The sequence below is a fragment of the Vidua chalybeata genome, chromosome 1 (assembly GCF_026979565.1).
Source record: "Vidua chalybeata isolate OUT-0048 chromosome 1, bVidCha1 merged haplotype, whole genome shotgun sequence".
In the NCBI taxonomy this organism is placed as follows: domain Eukaryota; kingdom Metazoa; phylum Chordata; class Aves; order Passeriformes; family Viduidae; genus Vidua; species Vidua chalybeata.
Genome location: NC_071530.1, coordinates 60,601,958 through 60,622,672, shown reverse-complemented (window position 1 = coordinate 60,622,672; position 20,715 = coordinate 60,601,958). Strand labels below are relative to the sequence as shown.

Sequence of the window (20,715 nt, the reverse complement as noted above, 5' to 3'; positions counted from 1 at the left end):
TGTTAGAGTGAGCAGAATATTGGAACTTGGCTGAACAAGCACTAACCAACCTACCAGCTGAAAAAAGGGCTCCTCAGTGCATCATACAAATGTAGCAATTGGTGTTTGGTAAAAAAATGGGCATTTGAGGGAGACAAAGAGAAACAGGTACACAAATACATCCTGAATCAGTCAGGTAGGAACTGGACCTCTATGCTTAGAAACACGTGACATATGAGCGATGTTCACTGCAAGTGATAGGCAGGACAGCAAGCCTGTAAAGACTAAATGAGAGGGATGGTTTTGGGTGCCTGGTTTGTTCCACAGCTAAGCATCCACTTTGCATACAGGTTGGTGTGAAGCTGGGAGGCACCTATGCTGCATTTCCTATGAAACTTTTCAGCATACTCCTAAGCAGTTTAGAATTCAGGGTGCTTTAAAGTGATTCAAATTTTCTAATTTAGGTGCCAACATTTTGGCAACTCCATAGCTCATCAATCTATAAAATGGGTTTAATTATTGGTTCAGAGAGTGACTTAATTAACTATGTAAAGAACTTAAGACTTGAAAATGTGTAAGATACATGTGAGGTGTTAGCTAGTATATGCAAGCGTGGTAGAAGGATGTTATGAATCAATCAACCACAGTAAATTTTCTCACCTTTCTTTCAGATTTCACAATGGTAATGGAACCCCCAAATCTTGATAGTTCCTGTAAAATAACACTGCTGGTTATAATGCTGCTAGGTCTTTTTAAGTAGGACTTTTTAGTTTCTCTCAGTAGTTTGTTTTCTGGTTACTTACCTCAGGAGAAATCAGGACATACTGTGCCTAAAGAAGAAAAAAAAAAAAAAAAAAAAAAAGAGGAAATAAAAAGTCAGTGAAAGAGAGTAGAAGACCAGTATGATAACCCTGGCTCCTAAACAACAAAGTAATTTAAGAGCAAACAAGAGGAGCTGGAGAGTTTTGCAGAGATTCAGAAACCTGAGAAAACCTTTTGTTTTCTGGACTGAAGGCAGAACACACTTGGTATTTGTACTGGATGTAATTAATTAGTTGTCATTTTAAACTTATGTCCAGAATTCACTTTCATGTATTCTTACCCAGTCCTCAGGACATGGAGATGTCCATGATGTGCAGTGGTCTGTCACATTCCCTGAGGATGCCTGTCTTCCATTGAAAATATAAACACGGCCAGCAGCCCCACCAGACAGGATTGAGGTGACACCGTTAGTTCGCAGTGGGGATGCCACAATCATTTCATCTGCACATATTACAAAGAGGATATAACACAGCAGAAGTGAATTAATGGTAGACCGAAACACAGGAAAGCTAGCATTTACATGCCTCTAGATGCCACAATTCCTATTAATGATGGCAACTAAAATATCTCAATTTCTGATTGAGTTGCTTGAAATTTTAGAGAGGCTTCCTTGTAAGGCACAATGGAATACTGGTACAATTCAGTTGAGAAAGCAGACTGTGTTTAGCACTTGTATGAATATGTAGGACAAATTTTCCTGTTGCCAAAAGTCAAACACTTCACTTCTGGTCTAGATTCATCAAGCTTACCTAGCCCATCGCTATCCAGATCACTTAGGTACATGTTTCCTCCAAAATGAGAAAACCTCCTGTCCCCACTGAATGCACTGAGCAGAGAGGGCTTGGTGCTGTTTGACAGGTCATATACCAGAGCCAGTCCAGCTTGATGCAGCACCGAGGACATAAATAAAATCATAGACGAGCTGTCTGGATAAAAAAAACCCCAAAAAACAGATGTTGAGCATCAGACATAGGAACTCAGGTTTAATACTTACAATTACAGGTAATACTGGCATTACGTAAAATGGACAAAATCAATATAATGCATCAAATAACTTCAAAAATTATATGGGATTAACACTAATTAGCACAGGAAAAAAAAATCTTTTAGTCATAGTACCGGGGGAGAAATGCATTCAAGTCAGACTTCTGCAGTTTGACATCACCAATTCCTTACTGTCTACTGCCACAGTGAGGACAAAATACAGTGTTGTTTCAATTCTGAGAAATACGCAGTCTACTAGAATATCACTGTTACATAAATAATGCAAAGTGGTAATGCTGTGAAGCCCATTTTAAGGAAGGAAGAAGACCCACTGAAGTTGAGGCACAGTAAAAAGGACTCTACATATAAGGCATATACAGGTGATTACAGTGATTTCTATTTTTTTTTTTTTAATTACATGGAAATTTAAAGGTCCCTTTTCCCTTAAACATTGTATCTCTGCTCAAGTCATGCAGAAACCAACATCCTAAAGCATAAATTGTCTGCAACTTTCAGGACATACCTGCAGTAGGTGCACCCACCACCAAAACTTTCCTTGTGTTCCCGGCCACAGACAGCACACCACTGGCCAGAGACAAACCCATTCTGCCCATCTCCTGTTAGATTTTTAAAACACCTATGTAATTTCTACAGAATGTCACTTCACTTCAAATTATTCACGAGGTCCCATACTAAAGAAGCAGCCCTACCTTGTCTCCAGTTATCTCAAACCAGCACTCTGTACTTGGTGGGTTATACCCGTACACCTTCCCAACGCTCTGTCTGACATCCGGCAAGAGGGGATTGCAGCTTGAATTACAATGCAAAGTAAGTTTATATGTAACAACATATTATTGTACATGTTCCCTCCTTTACTTTCTAATAATAGTGCCTGACAAGTTCTAGAAATCTACTTTAGTAATTCCTATACTTGTTCTAACTAACTACACAATACTTAGAGTGCAGACTTGGTCTGTCTATCCACTTTTTTATCATCCAATACATCTTCATGTTTAATTTGCTTTTTAAAATGCTATCTCAAAGTAAGAGCTATCCATATGGTTATTTAAGGCACACTTACCCATCAGCATTTTTGTGACCTCTCTCCTCCCTCCCCATGGAAACCCAAGAAATTCTTAGGTGTCTTTAAGTAACAAAGACCTGCCCTAGAGAGGGTCTAAAAATCCTTGTCTTCATAAGGAAGGGTGAAGACATAAAAATATTAATTTAATAAAAATATTCTAAGCAGAACAAAAAGGAAACTTCCTAAAAAGCTAGAAGTTCTAATCCATTGCAAATCTTAAACCTTGCAGAAGTAGAGCAGAGTGGAGAAGACAGGAAGCTGTCACATGCAACACACCTAGAACAAGTTTTCCATGTAGGGCTACCAATCAGCAGTAATGTCACATTCTCCAGCTGGCAGCTGGCAAGTGAAAATCCAAACCAAGCATAGTTTTCCTCCCCCTGCACCATCCAGTTGGCATCCTGCACTGACAGAAGTCCTGAGAGACCAGAAAAAAATATGAGTTAAATCTTGGTGTGCCCTGGCATTGAAAAACCCATTTGCAATTTGTCCACTGATTCATCCTATGACAACAAGTTTCTCTGTGCAAAGTTATACTGTCCATGACATGGCATCAGTAGTTGTTGACTTTGCTTGCTCACCTTGCAGCTCTACTGGCTGGTGAAAGCTTTCATTAGACACAGCCTTCCAATAGCTTACATGAAGTTACCACTTGAGCCTGCCCTAAATTACTTACTGTTTATCAGAACATGTAATTCTTCAAGGGTGCTGCGTGGGAGAGCTTCAGATCATTCTGGCTATAATTTAAATAACTCATTCTGTGCTTTGGTTTTATGAAAATGTCAGTTAGCAGTGTTTTGAAACCCATGTTCTTGTGGTTTCTAATTTTACATGAATTAGAATAAGCTGCAACAATTAAGCATTACTGCAAATCTCAATTACATGATTCTGACAAAGCTGCCCAAGCTTTATTATTTACTTCCATATATGACATTTCCTCCCTCATTCACTAGAAACCTTATCACCTGTACTCATTAACTGTATTCACTTGTAGCATTCCTCTGTAGTCACATGAAGGAACATACAGAATGATAAAGATTCATTTGTTGAGGTTCATTTGCAATTTTCCAAGAAAGAGCAGTGAGCCTATCCTGAACTCACAATAGATAGTTGAATCCATTGCTTTAGCTAGGTTTCCAACCCAGTTTCCCACAATTGTTCTTGCATCCAAGCTGGGACACTGCAGTCTCAATGGACAGAAAACCAGACGGGAAAAACCTGGTAGAGATTTTCCCTCTGACAAGAGCAGAGAACCATGTGCTGTTCTCTGAATGCCTGCAACAAGTGGAGTGCCTTCAGGGGTCAATTTTTTGACTCATCCTGTTGGACACTTTGTTATAAATTATTTAGACAAGGCAACAAGATGCTCTTTTGTGAAGCTGGCAGATAACAGGAGATTGCAGGTCTCATTCAGAGGCACCCAGGCAGGCTGGAGTAACAGGCTGACAGGAACCTCATAAAATTCAGTGAGGACAAATGCAAAGCCTGACACTGGAAAAGGAGATGCCTTTGCACTGATACAGCTGGGGACAGACTGGCTGAGGAGCTGCTGTGTGGAAAAGGCCCTGGAGATCCTGATGGGCAGAGAGTTGAGTGTGAGGCTCTGACAGCAGACAGCCAACAGTGCCTCAGACTATGTAAGCAGGAGCATGGCAAAGAGACTGAGAGAAGTGATTGCTCTCTAGATCACACGTATAATACATTGTTCCATAGTAGGAAAGATGTTGACAAACCGGAACAAGTTTAGTAGGGATGTTCCATGCTTTCTGTGCCTATAAGGTCACTATGCATGGTGGGAGGACAATAGACAATGAACATAAACTGAAACAAGAAAGGTTCATACTGGCTGTAACAAGAGTTTTTTTCTCTATGACGACTGCCAAGAAGTAGAACAATTGCCCAGAGTGTCTTTGCAATTTCTACCACTGGAGGTTTTAAATGCAGCTGGACAAATCCCTGAGCAATTTGGTCTGGCTTCACAGCTTGAGTAGGAGGGACACCCTCTGAGATTACTTCAAACCTGAATTATGCCATGATTAATAAGGAACAAATAACCAGTCATATAAAGTATGGGAGGGTTAATTTACTTAACAAATATTACCTTGGTGATTCCTGTTGAAATGAGAGTAAAATGCAACCACAAATCCTCTCTGCTTCCCACCACCAGGGGCATATGGAGAGCCCACAACCAGATCAGCATTTCCATTCCCATCAACATCAGCTGCCAGGAGGGACCAACCAAGATTACAGTAGGAATACTGCAATAAACAGTGAGTTTAAGCCTGAAATAGAACTGAAACCATCAATTCTGTAGCAGAATAGAGCAACTTAATTCTAAAGAACTAAATTTGCTTTTGTCCAAATTACCCTCCCACTGCCTAGCTTCAATTTTGTTTTCTTAGGGTTTTTCTTTGGTTTGGGTCAGGTTTTTTTGGTGGCTTTTTTTTGGTTTTGAGGGTTATGCACCCTTCTAGTCACCCTGCTGCCTTCTTGCACTGGGGTATAAATGTCTTTCCCAAATACAACCAGTCTAACCAAGCACCTGCTTGCTCCATCCCCATCAGTCTAAATTTTCTTGCAATGGTAAGTTGAATTTTAACATTCTTTTTTTAACCCTATAAGCTCTTTTCCTCTTTATCTCACCTCCTGCCTGTGTAGCCCTGTGTTAGCCTGGCTAACTGGGTAGTATAAACAGGACATTACATTATCAATATACCTGACAAGTTATGGTAACGTTTGGCTGAGGTGCCAAGCCTCTTCCCTCAGTTCCAAAGTAGACATACACAGCACCCTAAACAGCAGAAAAAAAAAAAAAAAGGCATGAGAGCATCTGCATATCAGTATCAAACATTAAATGCAAGGTCAATCACAAGGAGTGGAACAAGTAGTTCTGAAAGGGCTATTCATACACCTTCATTTTCCCTCTAGGAGCTTTCCCATAATGCTTTCTTTCCCACCCCAAATCTAAGAATATCCATGGGTAATGGGTACTGCTGTAACCAAGCAACAAAGTAGAGAAGTACATTTTCATCATACTGTGTGTAAGGAACAAGGGCAGTATAGTGTATATTTATACTCATAATATACAGGTTCAGATGGCTTAAATTTTGACAATTATTATTTAATGCAATGGCAAACAGTGCCAGGCACAACAGATGCACAAGTGGTGAGTCTAAATAAAAACAACTTAAATTCTTATTTAGACAGCTAAATTAGTATCTAAAATTCTGAAGAGTTTTAAGCTTAATTGATATAGTTTAAATCGAAACATTTTGCCTCTCAGTTTGCATGGCCCAAAAATACTCAGGGACCATTATACGGGCTTATCTGTTAAGCTGCAAGTCATTAAGCCTCTGTAACTTGATTATTTTAGCAAGTGGGTCTGTGTTCACATCACATTTTAGATATCATTTCTTGGCCTTGTGACAGCATATGACAAAATTCATTGACCCATGAGGTCCATTCCACACTGTCTGTTCCTAAACAAAAAGGGTGCATTTGTATTTCATTAATAGCCCCTTATATTTCCAGCATGTCAGTGCTGCAAAGTTGCAATCTGGTTTGAATTTCTAATGTGCAAAAAGGCCACTAAAAGAGATATACAGGTAGCTGTCATTGCTCTAGTCAAAGTGCCCACAAAGGTTATAAACTTCTGTTTAAATTACAATGTCACCTTGAGCAACAACAGAATTTCTCTTTTTCATTTAAATGTTTAAAAAAATATGTATCAATAAAAACATTCAGTTTGGAGAGTTTAAAAAAACAACAAACCCATGTTTGTAGCTTACTTTGTAAGTAAGAAACTGAGATCCCACAGAAGGTGCTCCAATTGCCAGATCTGGCACTCCATCCTCATTGAAGTCCAGGACTGCCAAGGCAGAACCAAATCTTCCTGAAGGCTAGAAGAAAAGAGATTGCTCTCATGTTTTCCAGTCAAAACCATGAAAACCAAATGTACATTTGCAGAGGGAAGAACTGGAAACAAATGACAAAAGTCTATCCCAACAATTCTATATCTTTTAAGTAATAACCCCCATGACAACACACTAATTCAAAGTCAACTGTGTTGAAATTAAGGACAACTGAATATAATATGGTGCTGCTTTGCTATTTCCTCTTCTGATTCCAGTGCACCATTGATGTCAAATTTATGGTCTTTCCTGTTGTCAGCATTATGACTGGGAACCACTAAAACAGTGATCACTAAAGACAGAAGCTGTTACTCCACAGTTCATAACCACAGAAACAAAAGGAAATGTATCGCATTTCTCCATATTATCTTCTTTATGAATAAAGGTATTTTCTACAGAGGATCATATTTAACACCCAAAAGGGTCATTTGCTCTTACTTCTTGGTTACAAACCAGCCACCATCATGTCTAATCAGAGTTTTCTCTTTTTTTTTTTTTTCCAATACTCAAAATTATTTGGGAAGAAGTTAACAATTAATGAAGAAATGTAGCATCAAAGGAATTAAAACATATCAAATGAACAATTTTAGATTAAAAAGGACAGGAAACAGAATATTTTCTTAAATTAACTACACTGTGACTTACAGAGACACAACCTGAATTTTATTTAAGGGCACTTTATGGTCTAATACTCACTTATCTGGTACAGTAATGGAAGTGAACCTACAGATCACCATCACTTCAATCGGGACTTTAATAATGATTATTTTTCTTGAAAAGCATATGACATCATATGACATCAGGAGGAATGTTTCAGGAATAATACTCATAAACATTAATGATACCATTGCTCATTCAAAATTCACCATTTTTCAGGAAAAAAAAAAAAAAAGGGACAAATTTTTGCCTTGACCCCTTACCTGATGACCCTGTAGTACTTGGTCAGCTTTTTCATCCAGATCCATGTCCTCTGGTGGCAAACCTGACTGGTTGCCATAGACCACATACACCCTTCCTATCTGAACATGGCCCATGGTGCTGTACCCTGGTGCTCCAGCCATCAGATCTTCATATCCATCCTGGTTTAGGTCAGCTGAGATCAGTGCCCTGTCAGCAAGGGAGTCAACAAAATCAGCATTAATTTCCAGACTACGACAACATTAGTGGTAAAAAAAACCTATAATTCAGATAAACCAGGACCTATGTTTTCCCATACTGTTTTTTAAAGATTGATACAGCGTTTTTTATATTACATATTTATTTGTGTTTTCTTGAAGTAAAACCAGAAGAATCATCTTCTATCAATGCATCTGAGATCTGTAGGAATTGCTTTTTACTGATATTGAGCACCTGAGAGCAATCAGAGCAAGGAGCGTGAAAAAGTGCTGCTTGCATATGACAAAGAATACAAAAAACAAGAAGAAATTAAATATATTTTAAACTGAACATCTGATTTAATCGATGGACTTAACAGGAGATAAGCAAAAGGATCACAGGTCTCAGTAACATGCTGGAGTTTAGAGAGGGAACATGGAAAGAACTAACTACCGTTAATTTAGCCAGTGTGAAGTAAACCCAAGAATTAAATCCTAATTTTGAGAGAGAATAAGGGAAGTTAGATAAGTAGCAATACAAATTTGTTTTATTACTCTTCCTTGTTGCAGGTCAAAGTAGAACCTCATTGGCAAGGAGAGAGAATATGCCTCTCTCTGTCCTGAATCTATCTTTGAACTCCCTACTAGTCTAGAGTATTTCCAAGAAGTCTCGCTAGACATCATCAGTCATCATGATCAGACAGATGATTAATTTTGCACAAATATCATCCAACAACCAAAAAAGGGTAGCAACTATTCTTTACTGTTCAGAACTAGAGACAATGTTAGTTCTAATGTTGGTTCCTTCCATTCTGAGCTTGATCAACATCTGAAAGAAAAATCTTATGCATTAACTTGCTGTTTTGGACATACAATATAAGCCATTCCATCAGATTTGTACCACTAATTGGGTTGCACTGTCACCTTTGAAGAGTATCCAAAGGACCAACAATAATATTTTGGTAGATACTCAAAATTTTCAGAAATTAAGAGGAAAGTGGGATGAAAAAAGTTACCAACCATCCGAGCCTTGCATAGGGTGAAGTCAGAAAATACGAAGCTGCTGGCTTGGAGATGTGCTTAGAAGATTTCTGATGTGTAGCTCGTAATGCTTTCCAGACATTGGTTTTAAAAGCATGGCTTATCAAGCGGAGGGATTTCTGAAGTAAAAATAATAAATGGACGCAGTAGTGGTTAAAACACAGGTTGAAACTCTAGAACATATTGGGACACCTCAAAAATCAAGTCACCCATGGTGGAAATCACCACATTTAAGAGGAGTCTGACTCAGATCATAAGCACCATTTTAGAAAGACAAAAATCTGTAAGCTCTAAAGGGAGCACTACTAATCATTCATTGCTATGCTTTGCTGGGAGTTCTTAACCCATCATGTGTCTGTAAAATGTAAATAATAAATATATATTTTGTCATTTTTGGCATTGCAGGATGTGTTCTAACTTCACTATACAATAAGCAAAGTCTAAAAATTGAGTATTTATGATGTACATATATAGATTAACAATGGTACTGGAATGTCCATGAAGTCAGAGGCCATCCAGAAACCCTGCTCCATCATGCAACATTTCAGATAGAAACAAAAACAATATGGATTTGAATTTTACCTGACATATCTGTTACTTCTCACTTACTGTTGCCCAAGGCTGTATGTCAAATTGAACTCCTCTCTCTGTGTAGTTTATATTCTTCTCAAGTGTTTCTGTAAGCAAAGAAGTTGTATTCTTGTGATGTTCATGTTTTGATTGTTTGTTTCTGCTAAAATAAAGAAGGCAGTGATAAGAATTAATATAACTGAAATAATGACTCGAGGCAAAAGCCACTCTTAGGTTCTGCACAGTTCCTTTTTATAAAACTTAGTTATTCATGCTAAGAGAATCTCAAATTCATACACAAAAAGATTACCCAAAATATCTCTAATTTTCAGCAGCTCACTGTCCACATTAGCAGAAGACTCTCATCACTGAAGCTTTAAACCATCAGAGCTGTACTTACATGTGGTTGTCCTTCTGCGCCTTTGTGCAGTTTATGAACAAAGGGTTCTCAGGCAAGTAGCAGTCACTAAATAAAAATACAGAGAATGCATTTTAAAGATTTTACCGCAATGGAAATGAAACTAAAAATACAACTTTTATCCTTACTGATTCCTCTGTTAGAAGTCATCAGTTTCTCAACAAAATCAAAATCAGAACATCATCATAACCCTTAGAAACCCCTGTGATGTTTATTTGATGACCTTGATTCAATTCTGAGTATCACGTCTTTATAGAGCTCTTGAAGAAAACATTGTAGCATGCATATATATGAATCTAAAGCACTTTTAATCAAAGTGTTACAAAGAACATAACAGATTGTGCTATTCTGTATTTCAAGCATAATTTCCCAAAATAGCAATAGTGGTATTTTCCATATAAATGGATGGATTAATTACCACGGTTGGTCTTCTAAAGAAGAAAGGTTGTATTTGTAAGAGAGCTGTATAGAAGGTTAAACTTCTATAACAATATGAAATTGTGAGTAGAAGCCTGAGCTTAAACACTAGAATATATATTCCTACTCTTTCTAATCCTATTTGCCTTCAGAGTCTGAAGGTAATACCTGACCCCTCCTCAAAAGGGACATCTTTGCTGAGTGAAGGCAGCAGCCAAAATGTGCAGACTCAGATTGCCAGTCCAGGCAGAACTTCAGGGCATGCCTAAGCAACATTTAAGCAAACTCTTGAGTATGTCTAAAAGAATGCCCCAAATTTTCCCTGGTAAGTATCACCTAGGCAGTCCAGAGACACACTAGGGCAAAGGAGCATGAACACATAAAAAATATAAATGCAAGGCCTGTGTAATCCTGCACCCAGGTAAAAGGCAGACATAGAAATCCCCTTGTCCAAGTGAGGATCTAAAGCAATTCTAGGAAAGATCCTCCCTTAAGAAGAACAGTTAAGTGGATGTCAGCACTTAACTACTGCATTTCATAGTTCAGGACATACACTATACCTGGTTCCATTCTCTAGCATATGGCTTGTCAGCTCAAAAATGTTGTTGGTCCAGAATGCCATGTCATCCACTCCCCCAAGGAAATATTCGTGGAACTTCTCCACCAGAAATGGAGATTTACTAGCAAATGTTGGAAAAAGCTAAGGGACAGGCAACATACTCAGTAAGATGGATCACATCGTCTCCATGATCATTTTTATAAAGAAAACAGAAAACCAACCTTGCCAACAAGAAGCCTTTCTCCATGCCTGAAAAAAAAATCAGAAATAAAACTTGCTTAATTTAATACTCAATAGTTTAAATAGTTCTTTTCAAAAGTCCTATATGGTAAATACTGTGCAAGGCATTACATTTCCGTGTTGATTGTTAATATAATTTTAAAGTTGTAATGTAAAACAATATAAACTTTATTGCCATTTATTTTGAAGGATTCAGTTTTTGTAAATGTTGTGTGACTATTGGTAATTAACTGAAATACAGGCTAAAGCTAAGCTGTTCAGGATATTCAAAAGCAGACACTGCCAGATATCCAAAGTCTTTTCTGAATTATTCTTGGACTTGAAGGGATCTACATAAAGTGTAGATAAGGCATGTATCTAGAGACTCCTTCAGTGCATGATAATTATACTGTTAACTCACCACAGTGCAATGGTGCTTGAAGACACGGCTATTCTCAAATAGGCATAAATATGTTAAATGTATAAATGCATTAAATAGCCAAGATTCACCATCTGTGGTGTAATAATTTAGCAGTCATTATGTAGTCCAAATTTGAATCCTAGTCATTAAAAAAATTCAGATGTTCTGTGATTTTGGAGGGAGTCTTCGTTACGTAAGGTGTTTCAAATATGATTATCATATTTCTCCTACATATGTTTCACATACAGAAGCTCAGGCAGAGATATTCAACTTACAGTTCAAAAAACAGCAGATAAGTACATTCGGCAATTGTGCTTTCAGTTATGATCTCTTTTCCATAAAATTCCTTATAGATAGCAGCTAGGTCTTTGACAGGTACATACCTAAAAACAAAAAAGAATGTATTACAACAATAGATGGTCCACATCACCCAATAAAATATTGCAGTTCTTGTAATAAGAATAGCTTATAAAATATTCCAAATTTCAAAAGACTACATAAGGTCATGAAGATCTACAAATACCAGGATTGCACATGCAACTGTGAGGGGAAAAAAATCAATATCTAAGTCTTCTGTTCATTTTTATGCTTTTAAAACTGAATTCAACATCCTCGACTTCCAAAATTTTAAATATATCTCACTGAGATTGCCACTTAACTGAGTTATTTAATTAGTTGCTAGGACATTCCAGAAAAGGTTTTCACTAGTTATTTTACATATAACTACTTATAACTTAAGACATGAATAATTTAATCTTTTTTTGCTGTGTTCCTATACATAAAACTCTCTTCTGTCCTTCCAGTTTTTATGTCAGGGAACAGTAAGTATGCATATAAGGAATACCAAACTCATAACATTTAAAAGAGTTGCAATGAGTTTTTTTGAAAGAAAAATAAAGGACAGCATTTTTAAAAAACAGATTAGTACAGAATTATGTGATATCATATGTAATTTTATTAAATATGATTATACAAAAAACATATTAAATATTAAAGAAGGCAACCTCATTATCTTACCAACTCGATGCCAGGTAACTGAAGTCCAGCTCAAACTGACTCACTACATCTCCTCCTGAGGATGAAAGAATGAAAAAAAACCCACACAGCCCAACCAACAAAACCTGTTAAGTATCTGTCATGGGTAACAGTGTTCATGAAGCAATGTATGGCTCTTCTATATGCATTTATATGGCATATCTTCCAGCTATACATTTAGAATACACAAATGGTTCACCTGAAAGTATGCTGCACATTTTATACCTCCGGAAAATAATTTACAATTTAAAATCACAGTAGTGACTCCATCCATATCTTAGCATCCTTTGGTCTGCATTTTGGCTTCAATCCAAATGTCCATTTGCTTTATCACATCTCCTGAAACCTGAGGACAGGTACAGCAGGGCTTTGCAAGCCATGGGGGAGGGCAAGAATACAGTGTCCATGTGCCATCCTTAACTCCTGCATTGCACAGGACAAGAGCCAGAATCAACCACCATGGTTTTGAAGAGGACTTATTCCAATACAAGGATCTATGACTGGCAAACATAAACATTACCAAAATCTCCAACACTGTGAGCTTCTGAGTATGAACCATGAAAATCAATCTGGAGGAAGAGAAAAACAAGAGAACTGCCTATTTCTTTTCATATGAGCAAAAACAAACTCTCCAAGCAACACTAACATTTACAGGTCCCAAACCTGACCAACTTCACTCTTATGAAGTTTGTGACATTGTGTCTCTCCAAAAATCTTCCTGAAACAGGGCTCCAGCTTTTCTCTTTCCTCCCCACCACAGTCCAAAGCAAAACTATCAATTCCAATCAATTCAGTTGTATGAATAAATAAAATAATATAGGCTTACTTCTCCCATGGCCTTTAGAAATCCTTGGTCGATGCCCAGGCTATGCCAGCTAACATCTGCCACTATATGTGAAGCAATTCCAAACAGGAAAGCCACCAGCTTCTCTGTAGCCTACACAACAACAATCCATTTGTCCATCAATTTACTCCTGTCTTTAAGAAAATGTTAGCATTTCCTGTATATGCATTAAAGAAGGATACAGGTGAGAAGCTCTTACAGTCCAAGAGTTTATCAGGACAAAGTGCTGACTGCTCATTGCTTGATGCTGTGGTCAACTTTTGTAACTTGAGAAGCTTTAAGCAGTTTATACAGTCAAAGACCATAGAATTATATGGTTGATATGAGGGTAATTTGCATACTTCAAGTTAAATGTGTACCAAACTGTTTTTCTGGACCAAGAATAAACAGTTCCACTTCCAAGGACTGAACTCCCTCTGCCACCATGGTTGTTGTGTAGGCAGACAGAGGAGAGAAATACATTCCTCTGCATGCTCACTTTTGACAAATTGTTTTTAATTTCCTCCTACATAGCTTACAGACCATTAACAAGAGCAAATCTGGACTAAGTCCAGGATTTCACAAGTAAGAAATCTTAAAGTTGTCAGGTTTTCAAATGGCAAACCCTGAACCAGATCTCACAGGAATGCTAGACCACCAATTATATTTAAAAGTTTGGACGTCTGAAATGTATCATAAGCACCAGACCACAGTAGAAATAACTAACGGACTTTATATGGAAACTGTAAGTTTTTTGTGTAGTAAAGATTAAATCAGGATTTCAAGTGTTACAATATAAGCAGAGACTTCAATATAAAAATGTTGGGTTTTTTCTACACCTCACAAATGATAAAATTACAAGTAGTGAAGGTGAAGAAAAGAGTTGAAAACAAAGTCAGTCAAGCAAAAGTTAATCAGTTTTCTTACCTCTTCCCAAGGCTGAGGATAATTCCTTCTGATGTAGTCAATACTTGCTTTGAGAAATGGTGACCAGTGAGTGTCTTCAGACACATCATGGAACATTCCTATTGCAATAAAATTATATCAGTATTTGATTTATTTTTTGGGGAAAAATGAAATAGAAAAAAGAAAGAAAAATAAAGGGTTTTTTTCCATTAAAAACCCCACAGACTTTTGTTCAATTTCATGTCAGACAAATGATACATTTTGCACTCCAGCTCATGAAAAGAGCCAAAAGAGACTTTATCTGATTTATACTAACAAAACAGATACTAGATTTACCTTCTATGATTTTGGTTTGAAGCATCTGAAAATTTTGTGCCTGCTCCTTTTCTCTGTGACTATGAGTAGGTACAGTACAATGAAAAGCTACCTCCCAAGCAGAGAGTATAAAGAGAGCTGACAGAGAACTTGTTGACTAAATTAATGCATCCACTTGTACAGCAGAAAAGCTGTAGGGAATGGCAGCCACCTCAAAAATGTCATGTTTTCTGGCAGGTATCAGCTTCCACAGGGCAGAGGCAGGCTATGTCATCATTACCACCCCAAGCATTTTCAACAGGAAGGTGAAGTAGCCAAGATACAGTCAGTGTAGGAGGGGAAAAAGGGAAGAAAGCAGAAAAAAATAGGTTTCATTTAGAAGAATCAATTCCTACTCTCACCTGAATTTAGGCAGATTGTGTAGGATCTAACAGTGACCTTGCCTAAAAATTTCTGTGTACCTATATAAAGCTAAGTGCAAAGGGATGTTGACATAAAGTCATCAAGCAGCACACAATGTTAAATTCTCGAAGGGGGAAGAAGGTAGGAGGGAGATTGTTCAGACCCTCAGTACTCTTCGAGGAAGAGTGCGTGTTTGTTGACACAGCAATGTGAAACTGCACAATGTTAGGGGAGATTAAACATTGAGAGAGCAGACCTTGGGGGGTAATTACCTTTTGGCCTCATGACATTTTACAGTGCAGCTAAACTAGATAAAAGAAGAATGGTACTTGCTTAGCAAAATCAGAGTAGCCTTCTACATCCAAGCTTGTCTCCTGCCCAAAGAGTGAGTCTGGATGACTTGGTCTTGATCTTGTCACACTCAGTTAAAACTGCTCAGGTCTGAAGAGGTACCTATTTCTTCCATATTGACTAAGGAAACTGCTGACAAGTGGTCCAACTCTATTAAGGCAAGACGGACTCCAACGTTAGTGAAGGAATGAGGACTGGATACTGCAGATAGAGAAGCTCTGACCAGGTATAAGACAGGTCAAAACAGTTAGAAGGGAAAATCGAGGTAGATAGATATAACCACGCTGAAGTAGAAACCGAAAAAAATCCCAGGAAAACATCAGTCATGAAAACTAGAAAAGCAAGACTGAGGTTTGGGACAAGAAGCTGGAAGCGCCAGGCAGAAAACCGAAACAAATGAACCGATGAGTGACAGAAGACAAAACCAGTATTAAATGCCAGAACAGAGAGGTGATTTGGATATGAACTGAGCATATCAAGATAGGAACCAAGCAGCCTGAAGTTGGCATAACCAACAGGCAGCATCAACAACCTCTGAGAAAAATGAGAACTTTGGTTGCAACTGTGATTTGGCTCTAAACCAAACAAAGATCCTAACTACCCCTCAAATTTCATGGAATTTGCTTGGCCCACTAAAATAAGCTACTTCCAATACTTTAAACTTCCAGTAATATCTCAACAATATTGAAGCCAGTAAGGCCACATATCCTCACACAAAGTACTTACCACTGCCCTGTCTCTGGTATCTGCCTAAACAACCTTGTAGCTGGAGGATAGGATCTTTATCCCATTTGCTAACTGCTCACTATCCAGATTTACCCTTTCAGTAGCAAATATCCTACAGTAAGGCCTAGCTGGCTGTTTTATAGCTATAATGTTACTGAAGAAGCTGATTATGATCAAGAGCTGACCTTTCAGAGCTGAAAAATCAGGGGACCACTTGCAAGTCAAGACATATTTTTTACAGCTATTGCAAGAGGGTGCTAATTTTGTAGTGCAGTCTTTTGATCTGCAAGCAGCAAAATTAAGACTGACATTAATTTCTAACAAGAAGAGTAAAGTCAAAAGACTGCACTCTGGGAAAAAAAGGCTTTAAACTGGGATGTTATTAACACTTGCCCACCCACTCCCCACCAAGTCCTACACTATTTCACTGCTGTGGGATTTTTAGATTGTCCTAATCCTCTTTTTGACTGATCTGATAGAAACTAGTAATTTTAAATACAGAAATAACTTTAGGCCTTCCCTAAGATTTATAAAAAAAACATAATTTTGTCCTCTCTGTACTCAGTAATCTGACCTAATTTAGTCAAACAGCATCCTTCTATCAGATTATCCTACCCATTAAATAATTAAATTTACCCAAGAGTTACTTTCTAAAACACTTTCAAATGTATTATTTCATTATGAAGTTCTATAAAAAGACTCTAACAAAAATGGTGGATAGTTTTTGCAGGAAAGCATTTTTGTCCACACTTCATTTCTTACAACGTAATCATTTTCAACCCACTAAACTCTGTAAGATTTCCACATAAAAATGTGATTGTTATAACATTGGACTTATAAAGCTTCTCTTACCATGTTTGCAGATTGGAGGATAAAAGGCATCAGGATAAATGCTTCCAGCCTGAAAAGCATCTTGGTGATTTAGTAATAACTGGGGAAAGGATTGGAGGGGGAAAGGAATCAGAATGCTATTGCATAGCACAAACTACATTTTACTGTCAACATCAAAGATACATTCTAAACAGCCAGCAAAATACAATTAGTATCTTGGTATACCATGTGGTGCACAAAACCTTGCTGTCATTTTGCTGTTATTAGTTTCATTAAATCTGCTTTCCCAAAGTCCTCTACTGATTCTTCTAATACAACTGTTCACATAGAATATGACTAAAGAAGATAGGAAAACATGCAAGAATCCACATAAAGTATATATATACACACATTTGTATAATTGCTTTATTTCTGTAATAATATTCTAAAAGAGTCAAATTATTTTTAATAACAAAAAAGGTAAAAATACAGTCTGGGCACAATATTGACACACACAATACTGAGAATAATAAAGAAAGGCAAGAAGACAGAAAGAAAAACATTCAGAAGATAGGTATACAAAATTAAGAAATAATATGCTTCCTACCTGTCTATAATTAACACTCCCTTCATGCTTAATGAAAAATTCCAGAGCTCTATGTGCTGAAAAACAATATATTGAAGTGTTGATTTATAGGTATTGTGTCCAGGCCCACGTTTTGTTAGAATCACTAGCATAACCAGAAGACACCACATTTTCATACCTAAGCCAAGCACCACGTGCATGAAACACCATTTCTCACAGAACTGTGTACCTGTGAGAGGGTGTGTTTTCTCACCTAGGGAGTTAGTAAGGAAGTGCTCTTTCTGTGGCACATCTTCAGTCTCTCTCTAATCCCTAGCTCCCAAGCTGACCAACCAAGCTGAAATCACAGGGAAATGAACTCCCCATGTCCAGAAATGAGCCACAGCAGTGAAGTGACAGACCATACCCAGCACATGTAAAGCGTGGACCATAAAGTTTTAGTTGTACTGTACTCAAGCTTCATTGTTGCCCTTAACAGTGAAAAAGGTATGTTGGGAATCAATGTGGGTGCTTAACAGTTTGATTAATTTTTAACATGCATGAAAAGTAATAAAAATCTAAAGGTAAATAAGCAAGGTAAAAAACACTACTTATTAACTGAATTGGCAGATATTCTTACTGCCAAAATCTTTATTTAGCTGGCATAACAAGTGAATGAAACGAAATTACATCCTTTTCTTTAATGAGGTCTCCTAATTAATATTAGATCCCAGGAATAATCTATTGACACTATTCTAAAAATACTCAACATTTCCTCTAAAGCTATTTTCAAAGATTAATTTGTCCCTTACCAAATACACCACATCACAAAAAAGCCCCAAAAAACCAAACAACAAAACAAACAAAGAAAAACCTCCCCCCACCCACCAAATCCAAAACAATCCATTACTATTCTGGAATAAGATCTAGACAAAACTGTGGAGGTTTGAATGATCTTTCACTTTGAATTTTACTCAATAATCTAAATCATCCTTATACAAATAAGATACCTTAAAGACCAGCCTTGCACCAGAAGAGAAACAGCAACAAAATAGTAAGTAATACTCTAAAATTTTAAGGATCAGACATTTTTACACACATCTCTGATTCCAGCGTGGGAGAGCCTCAGTTTGGCAGTTTGCTTTTTCTGCCTCACACCTCCCCTGCATTTCTCTCACTACTCAAGTGGGCCCAGGCTCTACAACTCCATCTTCACAAGGAATTTTATGCCAGATCCCCACGGTCCAACAGAGCCTCACAAGTCTGACCGGAACCCCTAGGGCGAAGAGCTTCCCCACTCGGATCTGCCTCCAGGCACAGTCATGCAAGTAGGACACAGCACAGGACACTGCCTGTTCAGAATGCTGATCGTGTTCAGTGTGCTTGGCAGAGCTTTTCACCATTTTAAAAGTACATTCAAAATTCTGTCCAGGATTTCTTTGGTGCTGGCTTTGAGTGACAGGAATTCCTTTCTATGGTTTGTTGTTTGGTTGTTTTTTTTTTTTTTGTTTTTTTTTTTGTTTTTTTTTTTTTTTTTTTTTTGTTTTGTTTTGTTTTGTTTTTTTTTTTGTTTTGTTTTTGTTTGTTTGGTTTTGTTTTCCTGGAGTACTGTATTTGAATTTTGGAAATATTTTCATCTTATCATCATAGACTTTTATGTGAACAACAATAAGAGCACTCATTTTAGCAGCATCAGAGCTGATCACAGTTTAATGTAATTTTCCGACACATGGACAAAACTTCTTGTAAACTATAACCCAATGGTTCAGTGTACGCACAACTCCTCAGACAACCAAGATCTTTATTTTATATAAATACAAGTTTTCTGCAACATGCTCTCTTGATTAGAAAATGAAAAAAAATGACTGCTTTGGGACAGATCTGTAAGCATCTCTTTGCAGATTTTTTTTTTCAAACACACTGTATTCTGGCAAATCTGCTATTTCAAGTCTTCAGAAGCTCATGCTCAGTAATTAGAGCCCTGAGCTTGCACTAACCTCAGGCAGTGTGACGTCTCCTACAGATTATTATGGGTTTCTTGACACATTGTTAGGAAAAGCAAATTGTTCCAGGATGCTGACCATGGGTACAACACTCAGTAAGGAAACACACTCCAGTCTCAAACACCATGAATAATCCCAGTCTTCACTTTGTTCAAAGTTGCATGTATGGTATTCAGTACATTAAGTCTGAGAAAATTACCTGAATAAAGGCAACATCCTACATTTTACCATCTGTTTGAGCAATGGATTTAGAAACAAAACCAGAAGAACAAACAACTTAAACTGTCAATTATTATGAGTAACTCAGAACAACCTCACATTGCTCGTGTTTGTGCTCACAAAACTGCGGAAGAAACAAGATTTTAAAAATAGCACAGGCAAACAAGAAATTCAAAACAGAAATATTTCTCCATTTTGATGTTCACTCAGTTCTCTCCTTCATTCACTACAAATCTAGGCTACAGAGAGCAACCTACCAGAAACAGACACAGAACAAAATTTTTGTGATGTTAGTTACAACAGAAACACATTACAGAATTTTACCTACTTGTGCAGGTATGGCATAATTAATACAGAGTGATTTAAAAACAGGGTTTCCACAAAGGACTTGTGTTATTCTTTAATTTAAATACAACAACCCCACAATTTGCCTAAAGCACTCCTTTTCTTTCTCCAAAACAAACTCTGTCTGCATAGGACTCACAGACAAAAACATTCCAGTTGCATAATGCCTGCGTCTTAGGAAATGGAAAAATATGCAATCCAAGTCAATTCAAGCATTTTACTTACAAAACCAGTAAAAATTCAAACTCCAAGATCAAACTGCTCATTTATCCTGTTATTCATATTTTTAAAATTATGTAGACTGCTCATTACTTTAACATTATTTCCTCCCTCTGCTTTCCAGCTGAATCTGAATTTACTTCACAAGAAATTCAAAACACAAGAAAATCCATTTTGAATTAAGTCTTACCTATTTCAACATGTGTTGAAATTCCACATGGAATACATCTTTGACAGAAATGGTAGAGTATAATCAGCGAGACAGACCAAATCTTCAGACCAACCATGATGCTGGCTCCAACTGTGGATTTCAGAAGCCTGGAGCAGTAGCACTGTGACCTTTGAAATGTAGGTTACCGAGCATGCCTTTTCTTTCACACATATTGCTGACACAGCAAGCAAACGACTGCCAAATTTGAAAGGCTATTTTATATCAATGCTTTCTTTAACTGCAAATAAAGTGATTTATATAAAAAA

At 37.3% G+C, this 20,715-nt stretch overlaps 1 protein-coding gene across 2 annotated transcripts in view; it reads right to left on the bottom strand.

The window, feature by feature from the left end:
- GPLD1 (glycosylphosphatidylinositol specific phospholipase D1) overlaps positions 1–20,715 on the bottom strand; it is a 21,949-nt gene extending 1,234 nt beyond the window's left edge. The window contains exons 1-24 of one of the 2 annotated variants that reach the window (XM_053935331.1): positions 20,429–20,715; positions 17,495–17,550; positions 16,930–17,008; positions 14,305–14,402; positions 13,381–13,491; positions 13,075–13,123; positions 12,537–12,591; positions 11,795–11,902; positions 11,101–11,128; positions 10,881–11,020; positions 9,886–9,951; positions 9,525–9,648; positions 8,895–9,034; positions 7,701–7,887; positions 6,658–6,768; positions 5,586–5,660; positions 4,971–5,127; positions 3,146–3,287; positions 2,496–2,595; positions 2,309–2,402; positions 1,551–1,727; positions 1,082–1,242; positions 783–809; positions 640–690 (exon numbers count right to left, since the gene is read on the bottom strand). In XM_053935331.1, the coding sequence (XP_053791306.1) occupies positions 640–690; positions 783–809; positions 1,082–1,242; positions 1,551–1,727; positions 2,309–2,402; positions 2,496–2,595; positions 3,146–3,287; positions 4,971–5,127; positions 5,586–5,660; positions 6,658–6,768; positions 7,701–7,887; positions 8,895–9,034; positions 9,525–9,648; positions 9,886–9,951; positions 10,881–11,020; positions 11,101–11,128; positions 11,795–11,902; positions 12,537–12,591; positions 13,075–13,123; positions 13,381–13,491; positions 14,305–14,402; positions 16,930–17,008; positions 17,495–17,550; positions 20,429–20,525 (2,433 nt within the window). In that variant the 5' untranslated portion in view covers positions 20,526–20,715. The remainder of the gene's footprint in view (positions 1–639; positions 691–782; positions 810–1,081; positions 1,243–1,550; positions 1,728–2,308; positions 2,403–2,495; positions 2,596–3,145; positions 3,288–4,970; positions 5,128–5,585; positions 5,661–6,657; positions 6,769–7,700; positions 7,888–8,894; positions 9,035–9,524; positions 9,649–9,885; positions 9,952–10,880; positions 11,021–11,100; positions 11,129–11,794; positions 11,903–12,536; positions 12,592–13,074; positions 13,124–13,380; positions 13,492–14,304; positions 14,403–16,929; positions 17,009–17,494; positions 17,551–20,428) is intronic. The other variant, XM_053935332.1, reaches the window with a different exon arrangement.